Source organism: Heliconius melpomene, chromosome 12 (assembly GCF_056956725.1).
Source record: "Heliconius melpomene rosina isolate 202511_hmr_F chromosome 12, ASM5695672v1, whole genome shotgun sequence".
Taxonomy (NCBI): domain Eukaryota; kingdom Metazoa; phylum Arthropoda; class Insecta; order Lepidoptera; family Nymphalidae; genus Heliconius; species Heliconius melpomene.
In genome coordinates this window covers 10768623-10792509 of record NC_140400.1, presented here as the reverse complement: position 1 = coordinate 10792509, position 23887 = coordinate 10768623, and the positions used below count along the sequence as shown (strand labels likewise).

The window sequence follows — 23887 nt, the reverse complement described above, 5'->3', positions numbered from 1 at the left end:
ATGTTAACGTATGATAAAAAAAAGAAAGCTTACGTTAATTTAAAAATAAATAAATAATATATTAGTTTCGGATATTATTTTTTATATGTTAAAATAGTAATTTAAATAATATAATATTCATTTAAAATAATCAAAAATTTTGCATATTATTTTTACAATTAAAAATTAAAATAAGTCGAAAAGTAAAACAATTGATTAATACATATTTCTATAACATATTGAATAGTTTGCTTGAATATTCTAAAATATTTATTTTAAATAGTAAGTTATTACAAAAAATAGAAATACAAGGCATTAAATTTTAGCAGACGCTAAACCTACCTCTATGAAAAAACTTAATGCCATTATTTTGAATTGAAAAAAATTGAAAAGGATATAATGTAATTGGCTTCTGTTATACATAAAATTATTAAGCTATAAAATAATGGAGATGATTAATACTAAACCTGCAAACGTGGTATGAATAATTATTCTTATGTTTTGACACTATTTCCTTAAGCAAAAAATTAACAGCAATACCGTGAACGCATCATTTTATTCTAGCTCCTCATTCATTCAATGATTCAAGCACACGAGTCAAACTAAGAGCCAAAAGTTGTGCGGTTTCCATTGTATTATTGTATTTACAGAATATTTATACCTCTAGAATCCATATTTCATTTGATAAACCATGACAGACGTTGCAAAGAAGGTAAAACTAATAAAGTATATTTCAGATAATGATTGCTTGATACTTAAAATTAATATGTTTAGTGTACAGTGCTTTCTGAAATAATTTCCCTAATCGTTTTAAATTTTTTACAATGACAAGTTCTTATATTTATTTTATTATACGGAGCGAAATAATATGTTGGATTTTATCTCCTACGGACTACGGAAGATCAACATAACCTCACTAACTTTAAGTGCGGTCATGGGGTGTCGTTGGTTTAATTTTGTTAATAGTATTTTCGTCGATTTTATTTAACTACTTATTTTATATGTTCATATTAAAGTAACTATAGCTTTTTCAGGTTCAGGAATACAAAGATTCCCTCAAACAGAAGGCAGAACATTTAATAATTAAAGGTTTTCCAGAAAAAATTGTCAAGTTGAATGAACTTCTAGAAACATCAAATTTCCAAAATCGGGACCTTTCCGATGTCCACCAGGTAATATTGTCTAGTCTATTTTATATAAAAAATAACATGTGCCATTTATTTGAGTCTTAGTAATAATTCAGTTTTGTTTGCTCTTAGGACTTAAACATTCCAGTGCCGCCGCCAGCTAACTCCAATATTGAACCTAATGCTAAAAGACAGCGTGTAGATGTAACTGAGATGTCTAGTAACACAACTATTGAGGGTACTAGAGTATATGCATTACCTAATGGATCTGTACCTTGTAATAAGCCATTGAGTGATCTTATACACCTTGTTAAGCCCCACATCAGAGAGCTTGTTGAGGATTCTAATTTGGTAAGTATTGCTGTAGATGGAAATATAAATATATGAAATATTCCTATAATTAAAAACAATCATAACTACTAGTATAAAACAGTTCATTAGTCATACATATTTATCTCATAAACTACTGGTTTGCATTGAAAAACACTTATTGTGTTAAATAGTCCATTTATTGAAAAATAACAGATAAGATAAGATGTAATATTACATCTTTACTGTACAGCAGTATGTATTTGCAGGTAATACATAACTCTTAGTGCCATCTGACCAAGTAAAACTAGATGGCTGCCAGGAACAAAGATATTTTAAATTCAAATTTTGTTTATAAGATTAGCCTGTATACAATTATAGTTTTTTCAAAACGGAACTAGTCAAATTCCCAAAATATGACAATGTTTTTTATAAGATAAATTCATGCTTGATTCATAATTCATTAAAAATAGCTACAATTCATAATAATTGTAATACATATTGAGATTGATAACATAGAATTTGTTAAAAAAAAAAATTTAAAGTACCACTAGTTCATACTTTTCAATTGCCAACTTAAATAAAAAAATCTGTATTGTCAGTCCTACAGTAAGCCACTGTGAGTTTGGAAATCCAAATAAACAGCATAATACTTTAGTAAATTTTATTTACAATGTCTGTATTTTGATACTGTATCTATATAGTATTGAAATGTAATATTAATGTCACAGGGAAATAATATTTTGTTTGAGAATAATGTCCAAATATTTTGATATATCACATTTTTAGATTATTAAAAAATTATGACTTAACAATGTTTTTAAATATCATAAGACTGCTGTAATAATGATTTGTTTTAATTTTCAGCTTAAAATGTGGATTTCGTTCATGATTCCAAAGATAGAGGATGGCAACAACTTTGGAGTGTCAATACAAGAGGATACTTTAGCTGAGGTACAATCTGTGGAGTCGGAGGCTGCTGCTTTCTTTGATCAAATTTCAAGATATTTTATCTCTCGGGCAAAAATTGTGTCCAAAGTGGCGAAATATCCACACATTGACGATTATAGAAGAGCTGTTAGAGTAAGTTTTGTTTTTCGTAATTTATTAAGTGTCTTTTTTAGCTTCAAGCTGAAGAGGGTACCTAGTGTTTTTCACTCTCAGTCATATATACATTGATTAGTAAAGATAAACAAACAGACTAACAAGATTTTGCACATAAGATCCTGTTTGTCAATAATTACTCTAGCCAGCGATGAGAGTAGACATATGTAGACATAGGAGAGTGTTGGTAGTCAGTTGGTTGGTTTGTGAATTGTTGATGGCTCATTTATTTCTATAGCTTAATGTTTTATCCTGCACTCAGCAGAGTAGACAGAGGAAACATAGGAACCTAGTTTTAAGACAATTTATTCCCATTAAGGCACTTGTTTCCCACTTTCCACCAAATTCTTGAAGCATTTTGATAAAATACATAAATATTCTTAAGGACTGACTTTAAAGAGACTTCTAATTATCAAGCAAAATGAAATATTGAATTCACCATTAGTCTGCTTGTGACCATTGACTACTGCAAAATGTTAGAAATGTTAGATTTTCTCCAATGTATTTTTGAATAATAAAACAAGTGTTCACTGATGAATTAAATTGATATTTTTTTTATAATATGTTTTTAGTATTATTGTTTAAACTTTAAAGTTTGTTTTTGAAATATCTACAATTTAGAAATTTTTTTGCTAGTTCTGCTACTATTACTATTATTATACAATATTGATAATGAAGTATAAAACTTTATTGTGTATTTTATACCATATTTTTTTATATAATTGCAGAATACAGTATGTATGTATGTGTGACTGATGGTACTTATTATTTGTCAATTGTTCTATACAATGTATATTAGTCTTATAAAAACATCTTCATAATTTTTATTGTATAGCAGGCAGAGTGCACGTGTTTTTCGAGACATTATGTGTTATGTGGCGGACTCAATGTCTCGGTCACCGTCGCACTACCCAACAGAGACTTCAAATTTTCTATAATATTCACATTTTTCAGGAGCTAGACGAAAAGGAATACCTTTCGTTATGGCTGGTCATGTGCGAGATTCGTAACCGCTACTGTTCATTACACGACATTGTTATAAAGAACTTGGAAAAAATCAAAAAGCCCCGCTCGTCCAATGCAGATTCATTATACTAGTATCTACTTTTAATCCTAATTTAATTTTAATCTCATATAGTAATTTTTTAGGATATTTCTCGTGATTTTAAGGGTACATTGTGTATCACGTTTTTTTATTCACTAGAATAAAATACTATAGCCATATTATTGAATTGAATAGACGAAATACCTTTGCCTAATCTATAGCTCTGTCAAATTACATTATATGTATTTATAAAATAAAAATTTAAATATTTGTTCATTATTAACAAAAAATTGTTTTAAGTAAATTACATGTAATTGTAAAGAATGAGTAAATTTTATGAAATAAGAAATTATAGCCCTCCCCTCCCACCATTTTTGTGTTTTACCTACTAGTGACCACAAAATAGAAATTTGCATTGAGGTCTTGTAGCAAGGTGTTTTTGTATTATTGTGTAACTAGAGACTGAAATCTATGTTTTATACCAGTTAAAATCAATAGACTTTTCTATTTAATGAGTTTTCTCCCTATTAACAACACAACATTGGAAAAGCCTTGAACTTTGACAAATATTATACTACATAAGTATTTTTTCATATATTAAAAAATATATTCAAATCCTGCTATGTATATATTCTTTTGTGACTACAAAATTGGTTAATATTTTTTGTATTATATTCTATACTAGCTAAACGCCAAACGCAGCTTCGCCCGCTTAAACTTATTATTGTTCTATTATGCAACTTATGCAAAAACTTTACAAAAAGTGTAGCCTATGCCTATATTAACTGCAATGTTTCATCTAAATGCGTTCAGTAATTTTTGCGTAAAAATATGGAACAAACATTCATCCACTCAAGCTCTTCTTACATTTATAATATTATAAGTCAGATTGTCATAGCTTAGAACCTACTAATGTTAGTTTGAATTATGACGTGTATTTTGTACATAAGCTGTTAGTCTTGCTACAAAGTTTCAATGTAATTATTTTTAACGCAACGCGAGCCCATTTTAATTCTTAATGACATTAGTTTAAGTGCATAATACTGTATTTACAACATTAAAGTATTCCAAACAACAAGATGGTTAATTTTAATTTATTCCTGTCATTTATCATACAGTGTTGTTATGTGGTTACTCGATTCACGATTTCATTAATTCAATAAATACATTTCTACTAATGTGTCTTTATTTTTTTTATATATTCCTATATACTATAAATATTTAAATGAACATAGTAATAACATCATATTCAGTGGTTTAAAATTTATTTTAATATATAATAATTATGGTGGCGTCAGAAATATTAAAAATAAAATTTTCCTTTTCAAAATTTTAACAAAATTATAAAACATAAGACCTATAAAAGAGTATTTAATGAATACTAGGTAATAGTAATAAAACATGATTGGCCACCGAATTGTCAATTGCTATAAAATAAAAGGAAAAAAGAAAAACTATTCTGACACGCAAGCATAATTTTCGAGGACATTTATTGTGATAATTTTTATTATTTTAATTTCTGAGATATTTTAATATGCTATAATTATTTTTCACATTATGACCAGCGAAATCGATAAAGGTAATTTCGGAGATAGTGCGCGAAATCGATCAAATTATGATACTAATATTAAATCTTCTAACCACGTGTTCGACGGAGCCGGCGAGAACATTCACTATCATAGCGACAATGAGTCTCTAGCGTCCAGAAAGAGTAAGACCAGATATATAAACCCAGCAATCTATATCGAGACAATCGAATCTACTCATTCCGTTACGTCGTTACATACGGAGTCGTCTAGTGTAGAAGAGTGTACACCACACCCGCATAGCACTTATAGAAGCAGTTCTACACCATATTTGACGGGAAGAATTTCGAGCGCGTCGTCTTCTAGCGTTAAAAGGAAATCATGTCGACTAGTAAGCTGTGAAGCGGAGGAAACTCCTCGAGATGAACGCACTTATAGAGAAGATGGAGCTGATACGTTCCGTTTGTCCGTTGCTTCCGTCTCAACTACAACTACTGCTAAAGAGGAACGTGAGCGCAATGAAAAGAAGAGGCAAGAGGCGTTTCAAGCTTGGGTGGCGAGGAAAGAGCTGGAGGTAAATTGCTTCGAGCTTGATTGTTTGATTACTTAGTTTAATGTTACCAAGTCCTATTATTACATTGCAATAATTTTAATTGATTTCTTTTGAATTTGTTTACATTAATTATCAGAAACGAGAGAGAGCCCGACTAGAGAAAATGAAACATCAAGTAGTCCCAGCGACTTCACCAGAGCAACGTGAGGAGTCTTTTAGACGTTGGTTAGAACGCAAGCGCACTCAGAACGAGCAGCGTAAGGCGGACGTAATAATGCAAAACTACCGCAACAGTGAACGCCGAGAACAAGAGCGACAGAAGCGTCAGCAAGATAAGAACGAGAAACTGGCGGAGTGGATACGGAAAAAAGAGGAAGAAATGAAATGTACGTTGCGTACTTTACATAAATACTATTTAATGTTTAATGGTCATGGGGCAACATTCCACGGGGAAGATAGTCACGGAGTAGTTGACAGCTTTATAGTCATTTTCCCATTTTTTTTAAACTTTTGATTTTTTGAATTAAAAAAAGAATTCAATGTTAAGTATACATTATGTTAAGTATACATTGAATTCTTTTTTTAATTCAAGGTTGACATTTTTTTTTCTTCTTTAGCTATATCCATGTCAGGATTAAGTTTCCAAACTATATTTTCGCAGAAACGAGAGCAGACTCTCTAATGATACCGATATCTGGTCCTCCCCAAATCCTTGATGAAGAAACGTTGCTCTGGAAATTAACCCATGCTTAAATAAAGTCAGTTTCTAAATCAATAGAGTACATTTTTTCTAAAACAGATTTTTTCTAAGTATTGATGTTGATAATTGGGAACTTTTGCCTTTAAATTAATCACTTATTAATTAAATAATCCATAATTTAAAATCATTCGTATATAAGTTTATCAACGAGGACGAGAAATGTGTTTCCCTGAAAATATTACGCCAATTTGCCGCCGCCAAAATTTGCCTGTTATCCTATTCAACCGAATGCCGATGTTAAGTCGAACTTTCACTAAAAGTATACAATTGTACTCAATTCTGCCAACACGTTTACTGACTCATTACTGACTCTTGTATTAGTGATGTGGTACGGAAGATGTTGTATTTATCTGTTTATACTAGTGAATATGAAATATGAATAAATGAGTGTCGGTAATCATATTGTGTATGAAGGAAGAGTTTATAAGCGTTTACTCTATAGCCAGCTAAATCTAATTTGCATATCGTAGCAATGAAAACTAAAGCGGAACGTAGAGCAGCTCGCCTTGCCATAGAGGAGGAACGACGTCGTGTAAAAGGTGAACAAGCGTACAGAGACTGGCTTCGAACCAGCAAGAATAAACCATTACCTGTTCCACTTAACCAAGGAGTGCTCAGTACGTGTTATTGCATCAGTGTATTTTAATATTATATGTCAAACTCGTTGTGTTTAGTTGATATTCGTCTTTAATATTAGTTTTTAATACATTTTTAATAATGCAGGTAGTAAATTGACATTGATGCTATAGCAGCGCAGTGGGGTAGTGACGAACGCGATGCTATGGGTTAAGCTCAGCTTGGGGGAATTATTTTTATACTCCCGCTCTGGTCAAGTGCGGCGTTGAGCTTCGCAACTCTACACGCAATATCACTAGTTCAGATGGCAAGAGGAGGACGGAGTGTCTTAACACTAGATCCTACTTGCCTGCTCTGTTATGTAGGGTGAAGAGTACAGTTTAAAAAATTGAAAACATGTCTAATATATTTCTTTGTCAATTCTAGGTATGCGTGGTTCGGTATCGCAGATGTATATAAATCCAATACCATGGCAGTCTCTTACGTAGTGTCAATTTGTTATTTAACAAGAATTGTGTAATTTCAGAGATTATACGTCTCATGTAAACAATTTTGAAAAGGTTTTGTAACATCTATTATGTAATTAAATTTATTTTTAGCATTATATTTTTATTAAAGTACGTCTTGTTGTATTTATTACTGGTAAATTCAACGTTCATTAGATTTGTTTCTTAGTCACAAAATTTATTTTGTTACTGTTAAATAAAATTATAGTTTTACGGAATTTTATTTTATTATTACGAATTATTTTGTTTTTGAGTTTACAAGGTCATCGTTTATTTTTTTTGAGAATTCATTAATAATTATAACACCAATGTATTGTGACATTTTTTTATTTTTAAGAGAAACATGCTAAATTCATAGTAATAATTTACTAAGTACTATAAAGGGTCCCTATACGTATACATTACAGATTAAAATACACAAGCGTGTTTTAAATAAGACAATTGTGTGTTATGTGTAATTATTTTTACAATATTAAAAAAAACATTTCAATACAAAGTGTAAATTCAAAAGTCAAAAAGAAAATCATGAATATACAATTTTTAAAATCCATTATATATCCATCTATTATATATCATATTTGCATTTTTTTTGTAATAATAGAAGAAATAATGAACCATGAGTTCTAGAATAAATAATGAACCCATTTCTCTTCACAGACTATCGTTACAGAGATGGCGTCAAATTGTAGTAAATTTTTCACCTCTACAAATATTTTATATTGTTTGTGAAATAGTAATTAAATATTTTTTTGGAAATAGAGATTATTTTACGTTGTTCTTTGTTTATCAGTAATATAGGATTTTTTTGGTTATAATTAGTAGGCTTCTTCTTCTTCTTTAAGACGCAATATGTCGGACTTGTTCATGAAATAGTAAGAAGGTTGGCGCCCCTTCAAATCTTTCAAAACTCTTTTGGCTCCGGCTTTAATTAGAAGACGACTTAAGGATTCCATCTTTTCTACTCCCATTGCATAATGTAAGGCTGTGCGTTCGAGCTGAAAATAACAATAAATAACGTGTTTTATTTGTCATGTAAGGATGGATGAAGCAGGATAATGTGTTTTATATATTTTAATCAAATACTTGTAATTAATATAATTTTTCCTAAAAAAATATTTATGAATATTTATATAGTACAGGATGAGAATCTCTATACGTCTGCACGATTGTACTGGTATCAAATTCAGTCTTTCAGTCATAAGAATATTGTTTTACTTTCGGTGGAATGATTAGGAAAATAGCTATGCTATCTTTAAATAAATTTATATTTATTCATTGCATAAAATGAACTCGGCATTATTGTGGTAGGTTTGTAAAAAATATGTTATTGTTTTTACTGAAGTATATAAATGACAGTCTTACATTATCACCAAGCCGTAACAACTCGGGGTGAGCATCCGCCAAGTAGTCCACAACGTCCTCGTGTTGCGCCAGCACAGCCACGTGCAGCACGTTGCGGCCGAGGCCGTTCTGAGCTCGCGCGAGAGTGCGCCCGCCCTCAGCTGATAACATTGCTTGCACGGTAGCAAGATCGCCACTTCGTATTGCCGCGTGTAGAGATTCTCTAGTTTCCTAGAATATTTTATAAATATTTTGCAGTTTTACCAGTATATTGAATTTATAATGTGTCAATTTGAATAAGAATTCTATCGCGCTCAAAGCTCTCGCGGTTGATGTTTTTATGTGAATACAACCGACTCTGTGTAACCGATTATGTATGCGAAACAGAGGAATAGTCAATGTTTGTCTAACCTCGAAAGCTGGTATAGATACAAGCAAGTTGTTCATTTCTTCATCTCCACGCTGGTTGATTACTTCCGTTATGAGAGTACCTTCTTCATCGACTACATCCAAGATGTGATCGTATCCTTGAAGCAGCAGTTCCATTATTTTATCACTTTGCCCTGAAAAAACACAATTACTTTTTATTTAAATGTACAATTTTAAATGTTGTAAGATTAAATAATGTAATTATTCACCTCTAGCAGCTAAATGTAACACCCATCTATCAATTTCGGCGGTATTTTCTGGAACATTTGCTTGCATAGAGACATCGCGTGCGGTTCTATACAATTCATCCCGATACCCTAGACATATATCCGATTCTTGTAATAATTGAAATAATGCATTGTTCGTATGAGTACGAGCAGCTGCGAAGTGAAGCATCGACTGTCCATGTTCATCCTTGTTAAATAATATTTACTTTAAGTAAGGCAAATATTTAAATTAAAATATAATTTAGCTGTCTATACTAACCCTATTAGCACTACTAATTGCATTTTCAGGTGCATCTGGACTGGTTTCAATATGTGGTTCAATAGTTATGACATCGATGGGTCTCGGACGTACAGCAGTTTTGGTTCGCTCTACTGCATTGTATTCTGCATTATCAGTTATAATATCGTTGGTTATGGCATCGTTTGGAAAATGTTCATTTTCTACTTCTGCTGTCTCCTTTGTAACTAGCACATTCGACTCCTGAAAGTATTTGAACACTAAGTATAAGACGTAACTTGAAAAATGAATACCAGTCTTTGTTTTCACTGTAAGTTATATAAATAATACAAACCTAATGCGACTAGACAGAATTCCTTAAACTTTCATAGTGTGTGCTTACAAGAAATTATGTTTACCTGTGTTCCCGGTCGAGGCTTTTCATGTTCAGGAAAGTTGTGAAGGAAACTAGCAAGGAATGCTACAGGATCTTTTGGTTTAATATTTGCCACTTCGGTCAGACCTTTAATTAAAGGATCGCCGAGTGCTGCAAAAATATCGTTGTCTAGTTGATTAGTGGAATTATTATAAAAATTTTCGTTATCCATTATCGTAAAAATTCAATAAAATTTTATTTAAAAGGTATTAAGCTTACACTTAGCGAGATATCTGCCTTCTTCGGTGTGGAAGATGGGAATGTCCATATGTCCATTAGAGCCATGGTTTATACCTACAAGAATCAATAATTCACTAAGACCTTCGATATAATAACACCACGTATAAAGAAACACATGTTTGTACACACAAGTAAGTTACGACGAACAGTGGCAAATAATACAAATAAGGCTTTTCATTGGCTCTCTGGGAATTGGCATTTGTGTTTTAATTAGTCATTTGTCAATGCTAAATTTAATAGTCAACTTATTAGATATTTGCTATATTTTAAAAAAACCTTATTTATGTATGACATAATACATAATGAGCATTTAAGTAGAAAGACAAAGGTGCTAGTGCTGAAATACGTGCTTTAGGGCTTAAGCGGTTTATCCTCTAAGTGTGAAAGTGATTGCTTAGCGAACGCGGTACTTATTGCGGTAGACATTTTCACACTTTTTCTCTAAGAACACGTAACATTTAGTACTGACCTAAACGTTGTATATGTTTAGTGTTAGATTTGTAGTTATCCTTAGGTTTTCCTTACACTGCACGTTTGTCTTTCCATTTTTATTGATTTAAATAAATATTATACTATGGTGCACAAAACTATATCTATATCTAAGTAAGTGTATAATGTAAATATTGAATTGAACTAATGTTTTTCTTGAATTCTATCTAATGACCCGTGTATGTCAGCTAAACTGCTTCTCTTTTTTCTGAATATATTAGAAAGCATGTTTGCTATATGTGCAGAATCTTGCATTGATAAATCTCTTTCTAAATGCAACAAGTTAGATGTTGCAGTAGCAAAGTCATTGAAGCAATTTGTTTCTGTTATATTTAAGCATTGGTAGTTGCTAACTCTTGCAATATCTGAACTTAATGTTTCTCTATATTGCAATCCTCTCATGGCACATAAATGCTTCATGTTATCAGAATCTTTTGTCAAACCAGGAAAGTTTACTATAAGACTGAATCGAATGCCCGCCCCCAAAAACGTCGGTCTACACGACAAATGACCCAGTTTACGATCCCAAACAAAATCAAGTTTCTCATGTAAGTATCTCATAATATATGATAATTTGCTAAAAGTTAAACCTATTTCCCCTGGTGCGTCTGTAGGTGTTGTAGTGAGTATACGTATGTGGTCGTGGACATTAATCCATATGGCTACAGTTTTATCGTCACTAACGAACACTCCGCGGCCATAAGGCCAATGTTTTCCATGTAGACGATTACTGTCATCAATTTCTTCACGTTCACAAAGTGGTATTAACAATCCTGCTGATGCTAAGATAGCAGATATTTCGGAAGGCTTTTCTAATATTTCGTTTAAAGTATAATATGTTCCACCTTTTTGATCTGATTCTGGACTAAGCTGCTCTATAATCCTTCCAAAATCTTCTCTCATTAAAACCGTTGTTATAATTCTTTCTATAGTTTCTAGCTTACCAATCTTGAGGTTAAGTGGTAGTTCAAATCCATCTAAGTTTCTAGAACATTCCATAGTGCCCGACAGTACAAACTCGTCACCGGGGTCGATATTTAACTCTACAAGCGGGTCTGAAGATTCCGGCGAAGGCATATTTTGAATAAAGTCAGAAGTAGGATGGTTTGGTAAATCAAAGCTAACATTTATATTGTGAAGATCCTTAATAAGAGGCGTTAAAAATTCAGTAAACACTTCATAAACATAATAATCCGGAGCTGTAACTCCACCTGGAAAGTCTTCTTCAACAGTTTGTAGAATATTTCTAGTGTCAGGCAGCTTTTTGACTGCTGGCCATATGACATCAAACAGATTATGGTCTAATTTTGTAATTCTGTATTTAACCAAATCAAATATTTGTTTTTTGAGAAACCTTCCTAGCACATGTGGTGGTGTAGCTTTGTTAGAAGAAGCAGACAATGGCGTTCTTGAAGGTCTAGCAGATGCCAGCAATCGGTAGCATCTTTCTAATGTGTCCAAAACTTCAGAAATTTCTAAACTACGTCGAGATGAGAAATGGTCATCTGGCACTAAATACATATAATTACAACAAATTAATGATAGGTGATAAAAGAAAGGAATGGTAATATAACTTTTTATTAATTATATTAAATCGCTGATCAAAATTGTGAAATATTAATTTTATAAATAAATACGAATAAAAAGCTTTTAAAAATAAGCTAAGTCTAGCGGAGCTGAGTTCATATTTCCAGTAAATCAGTTACCACTAAGATCATTTTCTCGGACAGTTCGTGCTTTGTGTAGTTACACAATAGGATTAATATAGTCTATCTTACGTTTCTATTATTTCATTTAAAAATAGTTTTACAAGTTAGAATACCTTTTGGTTCTTAGCACTGCATAAAAATATAATAAAGACCTTAAATTACCTTTATCAGAAAACATTGTTTTGGCGGTTTCTTCACTAATTCCAAAATCTGTTAACAGTTGATTGAACGGAAACAAAGTAGGGTTTTTGTAATAATCTTCGGCACTACGGCCATTCTGTAAAATATGAATTAATATTATACGCTATACATAGCTATATATAATTAAATATAAAGAAATATGAAACTATGACGCTATTAGTTATTCTTACTTGAGAAATATTTTAAAACTTTCAGGTTTTCGGTCTGGGTACAAAATAAAGCGTGGAGTCCACGTCATATAGAAAATGAGGGAGAATAAAGAATCAAATAGAGCTTAAATAAATAAAACTAAACTCCTTACGTCATCCAAATCTTTTGAATTTCCTCCCAACTGTTGTAAAACATTATAATAATGACCATTATCTGGTAACACGGCTGAATAGTGTAATGCTGTTCTACCCTCGAAATCTACTGCTGATAAAGTTTCAGGAAATCTTTAAAGAATAAAATAATTACAATAAGTATAGAGCTATATGAGTTATATATGTAAGAATAGCCATATTATCTTTCTTTACCTTCCTCCTAAATATTTTATTATATTAGTTTTTCCAAATACAGTTGCAACATGCAAGGGAGTTGCTCCATTAGCTGATATAGGATCTCGAGCTATTGCGAATTTTCTACGATCTAAGGCGGCTTGTAAATCTCTTATATTACCTTCTTTTGCTGCTAAATGTACTTTATTTATTTTTTCCTAAAATATATTTACCAATATTGAATAACATGCTTTTTAAAATATAGCATCGTTTATGCTTTCAATTCCTATTAATAACAAAAAGGAATGTGTAAAAAGATAGAAATAGGCTCCAATTTGATATATGTATGTATGAATATTTTATTATTCTCTTTATCTATGATGATCAGACCGAAACTGTTATTTTATCTCATAGGATTAATAAATTTGTAAATTAATGCGTTGATTATTACCATATAGTTTGGAACATTATTCAAAAACGCTTGCAACTCTGTATTCCTTGATTGTCGCCCAATTAGCCTAGAGCCTTCTCCATTCAAAACTAAAGTAGCTAACATTTCCATATTTGCTGTGTTTATTAAATCTGTGACCTCTGGATCTATTTCATTATCCTGTATAATTACAATAACAAATTAATAGTTCTAACTATATAATAAAAAATATTAGGCTATTGCGGACTAAATAACACATAACCTAATAAGCTGGCAAAGTAATCTAATCTGTGAAGGACACTGTGTGAGAATTATGTGCGTCTACTCTAAAACATCACAAATTATATTATTAATCTCATTTATTACCTTTACTCATGGAAGATTGCTTATCAATTATACTTACTACAATCAATATATCGTTGTTATAGCCATCTCTAATACTTGCGTCTTCTGTTTCTAATTCAGCTTCACTGCTTATGATACCTTCTATAGGATTTTCGTGAATATTTCTGCCGTTGTTCCCTTAATTAGCAAAAATAATCAAATATACTTTATTACTACTATCAGGGACCCCGTGTAATAATATAAATTATAATTATACATGTGTAGGACCAGAAGAGGTGTCACCCCTAATGGTATTATCGTATCTTTGTTTAAATGTATCACTTGTGTATGTGTCGTGTTCGTGAGGACTTCCTTGAACTTGAACATCATCATCATCTTCAAGATTATTATTACCTTGATGTGAAGTAATTTCATCCTCTTCTTTATTTTTTTCACATCCTGTCATTTCAGATTCATTTTCGTGATTATTATGATGACCGTTACCTTCATCATTGTGGTCATTATTTATATCTTCTTGATTTTCTTTTATATCTAAATGAGTTTCTCCTTTATCACTTTCAGAGTGTGATACGATTTCTAAGCTATCAGGCGCAGTGTTTGCGGTGGCTTCATCTGCAGCATTGTCTTCCACATTTACTTTTATTTCTTCATTTTTAATATTATCAACCTCAGTATTAGTGTCGTGATTTTCATTTTGCTTATAGTCGTTTTCTTCTTTGGGAGTAATGTCATCAACATTTTTTTTATTATTATCTGTTACAAGTACAGTATCTTCGTGCATAGATGTTGCATTATGATCTTCTTTTATCTCTGTATTACTGATAATTGTCTCAGATTCAGTCTCTTCATCATTTTTACTATAATTTTCTGTTGCTATGTTTTCAGATTCATTGTCCTTGTCAATCGTACCATTAGTATGCTCATGGTTAAAGTTTTCTAATATGTCTGTTGCTTCTGCTAAAGTTTCTGTATTTATGCAGTCCTCTTGCTCTTTAATAGAATTATCATCTATTTCAGATACCTTGTCCGTATTTTTTTCATCAGAAGTTTCGTCCATATCTGTCTTTTCTACGGATTCTGTAATGTTCTCAATTTCTGTAGTATCCTAAAATAAAAGAAAATATTCATGCAAATAATTGCTTTCAAAAAGCAACGCAAATTAATTGAACAATTTTAACATGCACAGCTCACCTTATTGAGTATATCATCTTCGTGAGGTATATTGTTATTATTTGGTTTTTCACCATCATTTAAGTCTGGCAAGCCACTAATTAATTCATGTGTACTGCTATTTTTCATAGCGCTATTCTCATTTTCTGTATTGTCTGATATCGTAGTTGTATTATTTTTAGATGATATATTTTCAGTTGATGCCTTTAAGTTTTTCTTTCTAGATTTTTTAAAATCTCCTATAAAATCAGTATCTAACATTTTCCAATCCCACGAAGAAGGATAAGCACTAGAAGGCGTTCTAGGGGCATCAGGTAAGATTTTAAAAGCATTTTTATCAATGTCTTGCGGTCTGTTTATGTAATAAGCCGGTGTTTTATTTTTCTAGAAGAACAAAATCTATTAGAAAATCTATTAGAACATAGAATGCTTATAGTTATTAAAATGTACTTACATTATCTACTGCACCTTCATCGGCTCCAGAGCTAATGAGAGTATTATAAGTGTGCTGTTCATCTTTTACTATAGCGGCAAAGTGCAATGGTGTTCGTCCGTCGTTATCTACCTCATTTATACCTTGCGGATATCTTTCTATGATATATTTTAAAATGCTGCCATGGCCTAGACCGGCGGCCTACGAGAACAATTACTATTACTCGTTTTGACAATAAAATGATATTATATTAATTAAAAAAATATATTTACTGTTTTGTTTCAAATTATGGTAAAATAAAGGAAAAATGTGAAAGAGACTTACTTTGTGCATTGCTGTTAAGTTGTTTGCATCTCTGCTTGATAAGGCTTGTGGTGGCACAGGGTCTGCTGTCAACTTCATGAGTGTTTCTAAATTATTGTCTATCACCGCATTGTGAATATCTCGGATTGTGTTCTGAAAATTGTTTTGAAAATTGAGGCCGTGACGCAGCGGCACTAGGGTGTGGCTGTAACGTGACGGTTGTGGGTTCGATTCCCACTCGAGGAAGTGAAATATTTATTTACGTTTATATTTTCATTTCTTCGCTCTGGTGTCGAGGCAAAGCGCGGCGTTGAGTTCTGCGCCTCAACACGCAATGCCTTCAAAATTCGGCAGAAAATGGGGAACGGAGTGTCTTAACACTAGGTTCCCTCTACCTACCCTGCTGTGTGCGGGATACAGCGTGAAGCTGTGTTCTGAAGTAATATGTACTAGGAAAAGATTAATGCAACATACCACCACCCATCGTGACCTACATTTTATATAAAATGTAGGTCTAGGTAAACTAACAATGTAAATATTAATTATTTTATTATAATAACAATGCTATCTAAAAAGTTATTGATTCATAAAAGAAAAACAAAAAGAGAGAATGTGTCACACTACATACGTACGAAAGTAATTTTGATTCATTAATATTAAAAAGCTATTCTGTATAATAACGTTTTGATATAAACGAAAGAAATATATATGTAAATATCAGTTTTAGTCTAAGGTAAGTAATTAATGGTAATTATAGTAGCAATTGTACCTACATTCTGATAGTTTGTCTTTTATTTTTAGAGCCTTGTCAATTTTTGTCATTAAAAAATCTATAAATATAATAAAACTGTAATTGATCGCTATACAAACATATAGATATATAATTATTCTTATAGTATATAAGAATATACTTATATAGCATTTAAAGAAATAGTTTGTAAAAGTTATTAAAAAATAGTTTGTAAGAGTTATAATATGAAAATTCATAATTGCCCTAAAAAATTACAATCAGAATTCCAATGACTTCATATCATTAGTTTACTTTTCTGTCAAGATGTAGGTATATTATACAATAATACCAGCGGACACTGCACTGGACGGGCCTATGGATTATGTACTTAAATGTCGTCGTAAGATGAATCTCCATTCTAAAATACCCACTTATGGTTTGTTGGTCAGTTGAAGAATAATTACAGGCATTGTCATAACAAAACATTGCCGATGGAATAGAGCTGATGCAACCAGATTTTTGCATATGAATAAAATTTTAAAAATTAGGTGGACAAAAATATTAATTAAATCTTCCTGTTAATATAGGAACCTTGGATAGCAAGTGTGCTTATAAAAAAACACAAAAAATATATATTGATCAAAGGATTTTTTTTAAGCGAAGTAAAGTTCTGCCGCTAAAAACTCTTTACTTCTAAAAAGATAAGGGAAAATGGATAAATAGTAAAAAGTTATTATGACATAAGTAATGTATAAATATCTTACCATAATGTATGGAACAGCTTCTAGAAACTTCTTGACTATTGGTTGGCTCGAGACTTCACTGAGGAGTCTTGCGCCTTGTCCTTCCCAGACAACGCGCTGCAAGCGACCCATATCGCACTCGTGGCACCATATTCGTATGTTATGGCGCTTTATAACTAACCCTGTGGAAAAATTATTTAAAAAAAAAAACATTAGAAATGTAAAATTAGAAACATAAAGGTAGCAATTTCAATCGCTATAAATAAATCTTTTTTTTATTTTTTGTGTTCTCTACATAACGTGTTTAATAGAAAATTATTAAGTTCTTTCATATCTATCTATGTATGCACACAAACGTATTTTGAGAAAAAAAGCCTATATGATGCTCCAGAACCTCCATTATAGTTCAGTGAAAATCAAATAAAATCATTTCACCTGTACCGGAGATTAGCTCAGAAAAACAATTGACAAAAAACAAAATAATTTTTGTGTTTTAGTATCGTGCTAATAAAAATTAAAAAATACAATTATTTTTAAATCACCGACGAAATATGTAAATTTTATTAATCTATGTATAAATTTAATTGATAACTTCGGTATTTTCACGTGTTTTCTATAAGAATTGTTGGAAGCAAAGATGATTCATTTTGTTGACGCTTTCCACATATTGGTTGAAAATTAAACATTAAATTACTCCACGCATCGATAGTTTCTAGTATTGTAAATCGATTTTTAAGGTTCAAGGTAAATTGCCCTTTTATATGGAAAGTATATCAGATTATTATAATCAGATAACATTTTTCTATGACACAGCAATACTGATACGCTTATTAAAGTGGGTAAAATTTTTCTAATAACAAAAATTATTGATTTTTTTAAATTTTATATTTCGTTTGTTACGCATATATTTATTATGTTAGATATAATAAAATGAGTGTGAAGTTTTTTACAAGTTAAATAGATTGGCTTAATGTGTGGAGGAAGGCATAGGCATCTACGTATTAGTCCATGGATTAATATTAGTATTATACTTATATTTATATACCTACCGTATTTAAATAAAAAAATAATAATTTAAGTATGTAAAAATATATTATATACTAGCGGCCCGCTCGCGGTTTCACTCGCGTGAACTATGTTATTATTAATTTCTGTCTCCATGACTACGTCCTAGTGACGTCTATGCAAAATTTGTGACTTATAGCATTTGTAATAACGAAGTTTCATACAAACTTGCGAGCCCAAAAACAACCCCTTAGAAATCGAATATTGCAAATTCCCGTCTTAGCGACCACCTACGTCCTATAAGTAACTCCTATGCAAAATTTGAGATTCCTAGCACTTGTAGTTTCTGAGATTTCGTGATGAGTGAGTGACCTTTCGATTTTATATATATAGATGAATATTGATAACTTTTTTGGTATAAAATTTAAGGAATTTTGTATTTAATTATTTTTTTAGAAAAAGTAGTAAAAGGGATTATTAAAATCGTGGTGAGATATTTTATAAAAAAATGAAATCTAACGTGAAAAATTCTAAAGAATAAATACATAGAATTACATCAATAAGTGTGTAGGTACAATAGACGCGTGCTTTCAGTCCACGCCATTGATTTCCATCAAGCGAGACACATGATGTTCGACAGATAATTAATTGTTGACGTCGTTTGTCCTCATTTCTAATATCGACATACATATTCAAATATTTTTAGTTAAGGGAGGAATGAACTAAAATTGATGTGACCTGCTCTATAAAAAATCTTATGAATATAGTTTTTAATTTATTGTGATTTCTGTAATTGTTTCGATAATATAAGTATTTGTCCTATACATCAAATAATCTGTGTGGCTTCATGTAATCGAGTAATAAGCTTACCTTCTGATGCAGTAATACTTGCTATATAGAGCAATGTACTCATTACAATATCGGTATATATGTATATTTTTAGTATTTTTAATAAATTCTTACTGAATTTTAGAGTAATTATGTATGGGCAAATTTTAACTGAAATTTAATTCGACAAATTTCGACTAACATATGGAAGTAGTCATGGCGCAGGGCCACAAGCATGCGTCTGTAAACCCGATGGTTATGGGTTCGTTTGCCACAAGAATTCGACGGAAAGTGGGAAACCGAGGTGTCTTAATGGAAAACGTAGAGTGTTTTAACACTAGGTTCCTCGGTCCCCTCAGTATACTCTGCGTTCCGAATACAACTAAATAATCTAGCATGTAAAAGTTAATAATAAAGAAATAATCAAGGCCATATATAAAGGTAGATAGATTGAGTTTCAGACAGACATGTTGTTAATGTTTAATGACGCGGCATCGATCGATGCTATGTACCTTTCAGAGTTGCCAGCACGTATTGTATACATACATGCTTATTGCTTAACGTATATTTTAATGTAGATAGGTATATATTTATTAGGTATAACTTATTTTTACAATTTAATATTAATATTCATTATTCACAATTTAACCATTTGAAACCATAAAAGAATAAATAAGACAAATAATCCAACTTTTTTAAGTAAACATTTCTTTAGTATAAAAATTTGAAATTTTTACCAAATAACTCTTTTAGCTCGATGAAATCTATGGTTAATGTCAGAAACATACTTTGAAAAAAAAAAAAAATCATATGTTTCTTTTGTTATTATTATTCAGTAAATTTTATTCAAATTATATTAAAATAAAATTCGTACATCTTTATATTTTCTCAATGAAGCAACAAGTTCGCGTGTTTGAAAACCAACTCGTAACTGGGATTAGCATAATAGTAGCTTTCCCAAAACACTTCTAAAGTACGATACAAATTGAATACGATCGTTAGATCCTAATCTTACATAGTTTAAGACTTTTATTATAACAACAGAATGTGATTTGTTGTTGCTTATTTAATATTTGATTTTAAGAAATATGTGGGTTCGATTCCCATGTATTACTTATTATTATTTTCATTTCTTTTTTCTGGTACTTAGGCAAAAAAGCACGGCGTTGGGTTCCGCCACTCAACACGCGATGCCCCGAAAATTCGGCGGAAAATGGGGAGCGGAGTGTCTAACTACTATTTTCTCTGGCTACTCTGCTATACGCGAGATTGAAAAAAAATTTCTTTGTTTTTATCGTTCTAGCAGTCGTTGAACTAAAAGCAAGTTTATATCAAACTTAAATAAATTGCTTTTAAGGTGGGCTCAATAAATAAAAGATGTGCACATGCGCATCTTACAAGTCTTATCTTATATACCAACATATTACATAATATTTTATATTTTATTTTTCATAGTATTGAGTACATAATGTCGATAAAAATCTAGACTTAGAAAAAAGCTGCTATAAACTAAACATAGTGTGATAACAGGTGTGGCATCAATTCGGTGAAAGGCCATCGTAAAATAATATTCATGACCACGCAAACACCAATCCCACCTTCCAAAGCCAAGCCTTTACACGCCACTATACAAATAATTTAAGCGGACACTATATTTTATAAAGAAAATAAAATGGTGACTTTTATTTTATACCCTGTTATCTAGTAATTGTATTTTTACAAGCAGAACGTGAAATAAAATCATGTGAATATAAAATAAAATGAGGCGGTTGTGGCGTAGCAGTAAGAGTATGACTGTAAAACGATGATTGTGGGTTTGATCCCCACTTGAAGGAACGAGTTATTATTATATTAATATTTTCAATTCTTCGCTCTGGCATCAAGGCAAAAGCTTGGCATTGAGTTTAGCCGCTCAGCACGCAATGCCTCGAAAAATTCAGCTAAAAGTGCTGAACGGAGTGTCTTAACACTAGGTTTCCTCTGAATAACCTGCTGTATGCGGGATACAGCGTGAAGCAGATTTTTTTTATAAAATAGCTCTAAAGTAAGTAAGTAAAGTAAAAATAAGCTCAAGCTCGACTTACTTATGGGAGTGTTATTACTAATTATATGTACGTTTGTTTCTTATTTTGAATATAAAAGTGCATAATGCCCACGGCGAGTGGAAGAATCCACTTATCTTTGATTATATTTTTACGCTGTATCCCCGCATGTAGGAAGTTGGCAGACGGAAGCTAGGAACCTAGTGTTAAAACAATCCGTTGCTTAGTAAGTTCCGAAATCAAAACCGAAATGTGCCACGACTGGCCTCATTCTAGAGACGCTACCTATTCACTTCACCATAAAAGTTCTCTATAAAATTCTCTATAATAATTTTAATATTTCCCTATTTTCAACATATATCTTTTAAAAAGAAACAGTATATTTGAATGTTTTATGTTCTAGGCACTGCGCAAGTGGCTAAGTACCTTCCGAAAGTAATAAATATATAAGCACGTAATTACATAAGACTTGAAATTGTTTAGTATGTTAATAATAGGTAATGTAGGTGAATTTACTAAAATTTAAATAATTTTCGAAGTAAATTTAAGCTGTAGTGCTATAAAATACCTATATTTTAGCTTTAAAGATTTTTCCTTTATCTGTAGGTACTGTAAGTTCTCATTTGGTGTCAAATTTCATAGCTGTAGGCAGCGGACTTCGAAAAAATTGCTGCAAAATCGATGCATATATCCTCGTATCTTCTTATTGAGTGAACTGAGATGCTAGATTTTTTCTGTGCTTTAAGTCTATGATAGACATGAATATTTGGTATTAATTTCAGTTTATTAATCCTCACGGGATCTTTAGCTAAATGATCTTGACAGATGGACAACTAAGTGATCCTATAGTGGTTCCTTTTTAACTTTTTGAGGTACAATACCCTAAAAAGTATAATACCTCTATTAAATATATATACTTACTCCAGCCAAATATATCTATACGTATTTTTAAAATCAGATTTGTTTTTGCGTCTAATAATAAATACATTTATAGTAATTTTAAACATTTACTACCAAAGGTAAAGTGCTCATATATCAGTTTCCTATTTCTATAAAATGACGGCCGCTAGTATGACTCGAAAGCTTTGTAACGTGGTCTAGCTATCAATGGCAACATTTTGTAATATTTATGGTAAACTGCAAAATGTATTCGTGATTACATTTTAATAATGCAGAAAGTGCATCATAGCTATGCAATGACAACGATACCGGCATTATCGACATTTAAATATTATAAAGGTGGGTTGACTTATAATATATTATTTATAAAATATTTAAATATAAATTAATATTGCCGCCGTATCTCGCTTTCAGCAGGGACGGCAGAGGAACTTAGTGTTAAGACAATTCGTTCTCCATTTTTCGCTGAATATATCGATATATTGTGTGTCGTTAGCGGATATTTATATTCAACACGCAATCCCTCCCGAATTTGGCGGAAAATAGAGAACGGCACTGTCCTAATGGGAACGATATGTTTTAACTCTAAATTCTGAGGTTCCTACTTTCGTAGCAGGGTGCTACGTACGGAAAAAAATAATTAAAAGGTAACTTAAATTTAGATGCTACTTTGTGGATGGATGGTCTATACACTATGGGGCTTCTGTAAATATACAGTCGGGATAAATTTAAAATGTTTATAAATATTTTTTTTCCTTATGCACCTACATACGAGTATGTCATTTAAAAACTGTGCGTGCCTGTCTCTTTTTGTTCAGGTCAGTTATAACTGATAAATCTAAAAAGCAATCCTCAAATAGTGAAGTCCTCACGAATACAGTAAATTAAGCTAACTTAAAGTGATTCTGAAAACATTACAATTTTAAATTTAGATTTTTTAGTTGAAAAATATTATAAAGAATAAAATATTATATTAGTACGTTACGTTAAATTAATTAATTTCCTCCATTATATATTTTGTGTAACCTATTCGATTTCCCTTATTCTATTTTAATTATACAAAAAAAAAATATAATAATTACAAAAAAATATACACAAACATAATTTTCATAAAAAACACAAACACAAAATTAGTGAAAACTTTAAACACAAGTATATAAAGGCGGGTACTCACCGGGTTGGCGCGGCATGTTCGCGTCGGGTAGTGCGAGTAGAGTGCGCGCGGCGCGGTAGTGGGCGAGCGTGCGGCCGCCCGCGTCCCGCGCACCCCGCACCGCACCCGCCCGCTCTAGTACACCCGCTAGCGATGCATCGCGCGATATAGCTGTGTAGTGCAGTGGTGTTCTGTCTTGCTATTGGATGATAAATTATTAAATTATCGAAAAAAAATAACGTCTTCACGCTTTTAGTAGGGCAGCAAGGAAGGAGAGCTCTAGGTACATATTCCGTTACTATAAGAGTACCATGTGTTCATCCTATTAAATATATATGGGTCATAATCAGAAAAAGTGCACATTTTGTGTCTTTTCTTGTCCCGCTACTTTGAATGCGTTTTAAAAATACAATTTTAAAGATAATTTAAATATTTTGCCATTTAAGATAAATTTACTTATTAACTTAAAGATTTTTGTAATATCTTAAATGTATTAAGGCTAATAATAGTATTTTTTGTTAGTTGCAAAAAACTTTTCAAAATGCTTCCATACAA

General features: G+C 31.5%; 3 protein-coding genes across 6 annotated transcripts; 2 read left to right on the top strand and 1 right to left on the bottom strand.

Annotated features, from left to right (window-relative positions):
* Positions 1–344: 344 nt before the first annotated feature.
* REG (proteasome regulator gamma) lies at positions 345–4742 on the top strand. 4 transcript variants are annotated; one of them, XM_085195346.1, is made up of 5 exons: positions 345–457; positions 1014–1151; positions 1239–1457; positions 2283–2498; positions 3474–4742. In XM_085195346.1, exons 1-5 carry the CDS (start codon positions 425–427, stop codon positions 3615–3617), a joined length of 750 nt encoding a protein of 249 aa, XP_085051472.1. In that variant the 5' UTR covers positions 345–424; the 3' UTR covers positions 3618–4742. The 4 variants fall into 4 exon arrangements, with proteins under 4 accessions (XP_085051472.1, XP_085051476.1, XP_085051473.1 ...); XM_085195350.1 differs by lacking the exon at positions 345–457 and adding an exon at positions 532–691 and having other exon boundaries at positions 1020–1151; XM_085195347.1 differs by lacking the exon at positions 345–457 and adding an exon at positions 532–691 and having other exon boundaries at positions 1005–1151.
* Positions 4743–5104: 362 nt separating this feature from the next.
* On the top strand, positions 5105–7542 carry LOC146533833 (uncharacterized). The gene is made up of 4 exons (XM_085194864.1): positions 5105–5664; positions 5780–6029; positions 6874–7020; positions 7406–7542. The coding sequence occupies exons 1-4, from the start codon at positions 5122–5124 to the stop codon at positions 7465–7467; spliced, it is 1002 nt and encodes a 333-aa protein (XP_085050990.1). The 5' UTR covers positions 5105–5121; the 3' UTR covers positions 7468–7542.
* Positions 7543–7796: 254 nt separating this feature from the next.
* Positions 7797–23504, bottom strand: LOC146533832 (uncharacterized). The gene is made up of 18 exons (XM_085193803.1): positions 23354–23504; positions 17426–17586; positions 15953–16084; positions 15650–15829; positions 15217–15579; positions 14278–15130; positions 14084–14202; positions 13702–13860; positions 13290–13468; positions 13076–13208; positions 12736–12850; positions 10355–10429; positions 10119–10246; positions 9742–9963; positions 9465–9669; positions 9238–9389; positions 8848–9057; positions 7797–8480 (listed from the first exon to the last, which is right to left on the bottom strand). Exons 1-18 carry the CDS (start codon positions 23367–23369, stop codon positions 8301–8303), a joined length of 3582 nt encoding a protein of 1193 aa, XP_085049929.1. The 5' UTR covers positions 23370–23504; the 3' UTR covers positions 7797–8300.
* Between the last annotated feature and the right edge of the window lie 383 nt (positions 23505–23887).